This window comes from Emiliania huxleyi, assembly GCF_000372725.1.
Source record: "Emiliania huxleyi CCMP1516 chromosome Unknown EMIHUscaffold_1176, whole genome shotgun sequence".
Taxonomy (NCBI): domain Eukaryota; phylum Haptophyta; order Isochrysidales; family Noelaerhabdaceae; genus Emiliania; species Emiliania huxleyi.
This window is the reverse complement of record NW_005201415.1, coordinates 9,615-13,161: the sequence shown is the minus strand read 5'-3', so window position 1 is coordinate 13,161 and position 3,547 is coordinate 9,615. Positions and strand designations below refer to the sequence as shown.

General features: G+C 71.0%; 2 protein-coding genes across 2 annotated transcripts; both read right to left on the bottom strand.

Moving 5' to 3' along the window:
- Positions 1–51: 51 nt before the first annotated feature.
- On the bottom strand, positions 52–1,836 carry EMIHUDRAFT_460458 (hypothetical protein; the record flags this gene model as incomplete). The annotated part of the gene is made up of 4 exons (XM_005790895.1): positions 52–125; positions 233–304; positions 405–559; positions 648–1,836. Coding segments are annotated over 4 exons (1,488 nt in total), but the record flags the coding sequence as incomplete, so codon positions are not given.
- A 264-nt stretch (positions 1,837–2,100) lies between these two features.
- EMIHUDRAFT_251789 (hypothetical protein) lies at positions 2,101–3,395 on the bottom strand (the record flags this gene model as incomplete). The annotated part of the gene is made up of 6 exons (XM_005790894.1): positions 2,101–2,109; positions 2,295–2,393; positions 2,490–2,543; positions 2,831–2,913; positions 3,086–3,224; positions 3,363–3,395. 6 exons carry the CDS (start codon positions 3,393–3,395, stop codon positions 2,101–2,103), a joined length of 417 nt encoding a protein of 138 aa, XP_005790951.1.
- Between the last annotated feature and the right edge of the window lie 152 nt (positions 3,396–3,547).

Sequence of the window (3,547 nt, the reverse complement as noted above, 5' to 3'; positions counted from 1 at the left end):
CGCGGCCCTCGGCAGGGGTCGGTCGAGGGCGAGGCGCGAGGCTCGCCGGACGGGCACGCCGCGCCGAAGAGCAGGTCGGCGAGGGCGAGGGCGCCTGCCTGGCCCGAGAGGTAGGTCTCGAGCACCTGCTCGCACCGCACGGCGTGTGAAGGGGGCGCGGCGCACCCCCCGCCGCCGGACGGACGCGCGGCTCGCGCGCCGCCGGCACGCCGCCAAGCCACGGCATCAGCACCGGCGACCCATTGGAGAGCACGACGACGCAGCGCGGCTGGGCGGCTGCCACCGCGGCGATGAGGCGGTCCATCTGCTCGGGGAGGCGCATGTGGCTCCGGTCGAACCCCTCCGACTCGAACTCGTCCGGCAAGCCTGTTCACACCCCACGGCCGTGAAGAGGCGCCGTCCACCGCCCCTCCGCCCTCCGTCCTCCGCCTCTCTGCAGGCGCGCCGGCGAGGATGATCGCCGCGTCCGCGCCGCTCGCCGCCGCCACCGCCTCGTCGATGAGCGCGTCGTCGAGCGCCGCGTGCCCCGGCTCGTACCCCGCCGCGTACACCAGCGCGCCTACGGCTCCCGCCCGGGCACCCGTCTGCACGCCCAGCCCCCGGTGAGGAGGCGCTGCAGGCGCGCGGCCGGAGGGGCGCGCCGCCACCGCCCTCGACGGCGGCTCGGAGCGCGTCGAGCGGTCGGTCGAGAGTGTGCGAGTTGACCTTCGAGGAGCCCGAGCCCTGGTACCGCGGCGCCGTCGCGAACCCGCCGATGAGCGCCACCCGCCCGCTGCCCGCCCCGAGCGGCAGCAGCTGCCCGTCGTTCTTGAGCAAGACCGCCGACTCGGCGGCGGCGCGGCGCGCGAGCGCGTGGTGGCGCGCGTGCATCTCCTTGCCCTCCTCCTTGGAGGCGTGCGCCGCCTTGGCCGCGTCGCTCTTCAGGTACAGCGACACCACCCGCGCCGCCGCGCGGTCCAGCACGCCCTCCTCCAGCGCGCCCGACCGCACGGCCGCCGCTATCCGCGCGTCGTTGACGCCGGCCGACGAGGGCATCTCGAGGTCGATGCCGGCGAGGAGGCCCTTGACGCGGTTGGCGATCGCGCCCCAGTCCGTGAGGAGGAGCCCCTCGAAGCCCCACTCGCCCCGCAGCAGCGTGTTGTTCAGCCAGTCGTGCTCCGAGCATTGCTGGCCGTTGAGCCTGTTGTAGGCGCACATGACTGTCCACGGCTGCGAGCGCGTGACGGCCGCCTCAAAGGCGGGCAGATAGATCTCCCGCAGCGTGCGCTCGTCGACCTGCGTGTCGATCGTCATGCGGTTGGCCTCCTGGTTGTTGGCCGCAAAGTGCTTGATCGACGTGCCCACCCCCTGACTCTGCACGCCCTTGACAAAACTCGCCGCAAACTCGCCCGCGAGCAGCGGGTCCTCGGAAAAGTACTCGAAGTTCCGGCCGCAGAGCGGGTGGCGCTTGATGTTGACGCCCGGGCCGAGCAGCACGCTCACGCCCAGCGCGAGGCACTCGCGCCCGAGCGCCTCGCCCACCAGCATTGCCAGCGTCGGGTCCCACGAGGATGCGAGCGTGCAAGCGCACGGGAAGCACGTCGCTGGCGCCGAGCCGTCCAGCCCGAGGTGTGAGGAGCCGAGGTCGCGACGCACGCCGTGCGGGCCATCCGAGACGTTGGGGCCCGTCAGCCCGAGCCGCTTGATCGACTGCAGGTTCCAGAAGGAGGCGCCGGAGCAGAGCGAGGCCTTCTCGCGCAGTGTCAGCTTGGAGACGAGCGCCTCGGCCGCCTCCGCCGTGGCGCCATTCACAAGCCCAACCAGCTCAGCGTCCCGCTTGTCGCTCGTGCGAGCCATAAAGGCCGATTTCCGGAAAAGAATTCGGGTTTTGTCGTGAGGTTGTGTGTGCTTTCAAGGGACCGGCAGGCGGCGGCGTCACAGGACGAGGCAGAAGAGAACGACGCGACAGAGGAGGAAATGACAAGGGAGAGAACGACGAGAGTGGGACGACCGCGAGGTGGCATGAAGGTTGCAGCGAGAAGCGGCGAGAGACTGCGAAGAGAGATAGGAAGAGGCAGACTCCCTAGGGTGGGCGACGGCTAGCGCACCACACACCTCTCCTTAAAATCCCTGTGTGGTGGCGGCGTGCCGTCCTCATCCCTCTCTTGGGTTGTCTGTTTTCTTTCTTTTCTTTCTTTTGTGTGTGTTTTCTTTTACTTTTGGGACAGTGCTCCTTTTAGAGCGACTCACCAAGTGTGAAGCGACTCTAGCGTCTAGGAGGTCGAGCACTCGCACCTACCGCACCTCCCGGCGACATAGTGCCCGTGGCAGGCGCCCGGCGGCGCGAGCGCGAGTACAGTGGTGGCAAAATTGGAACTGGCGTGGTGGAAGCAGCGCGAGTGGGCAAGCATCACCTGCGGGCACGAGGCGATACGGGGTCCGGACGGGGTGGAGGAGGGGTGGTCTGGGCCCGGATCTCGACTCTCGGCTGCATCTCGCGCCATCTCGACGAAGATGTCCTGCACGCTCTCGCGCGTGAAGTTGTGCTGGAACACCGGGTTGACCTATGGCGGCGGTGGCACACTCGTCCCGAGCATGCCCCTGCTCTACGCGACCTTGCCGGATCGTCGGCGACCATGCAATCCGCGCACCCCTGCGCCCGGAAGCGGCCAGCGAGCGCCGGCGGAAGCACCAGCCCGCCGCCGCCGCTCCGTCTCAGCGCCACCTCTTCGCCGCTCCCGCCTCCGCCGCCGCCGCCGCGCTTGCCTGCGAGGATCGCCGCCTTGAGCCGCGCGTTGTCGGTCGCGACGAAGACGGGAGAGCTGCCGGCGGAGGCGAGGCATCGCATCACGCTGACGGCGCCGTCAACGGTCATGCGCCGGTCGGTGGTGGGCACGGTGCCGGGCCGAAAGGCGGTGCCAGCGGCGCCGTCGCCTGGGCGGGGGAGGGGAGGGGTGGATGCGGGGCGCGACGGGCCCTCGAGTCGGCCGGGTCTCGGCGACGAATGCCCAGCCTCGAACAGTCAACCTCGGCCACATCTCTCGGCCGCATCTCCCGGCCGCATCTCCCGGCCGCATCTCTCGGCCACATCTGGGTCGTCCCGCACCGAGGCGGAGGTGGACGCCCTCGAAGGGCGAGTCACCAAAGAGCTCCCTCCGCCGCGCCTCCACCGCCGCCGCGAGCCAGGCCGACGGAGCGAAGAGCGCGCGCAGCAGGCAGCCGAGGGTCGGGGCTGCGGAGCTGCCCTGCCCGGGAGGGAAAACGGGCCGCGGCGGCGGCCGGCGGCGGGGCGGGCCGGCCGTGCCATCGCCTCCCTTTTCGGCGGGGAGGGTGGCGTTGAGCCCGACTGCGCTCATCCACGGAGTGTTGCCAACCACGCGCACCCACCGGGCGGAGGGCATCGCGTCGGCGCTCATCGGCCTGCGGGGCGCGAGGAGGAGCCGCCGATCGCTCAGCCCGCTGCGCCTCCTCCTAGCTCCGCCGCTCTCTCGGGTGCCCCTCGAGCGTGCGTCTCGCCGCCCGGAGTGGGGGCGGGAGTGGCCTCGCGGGCGTCTCTGGAGACTCACCC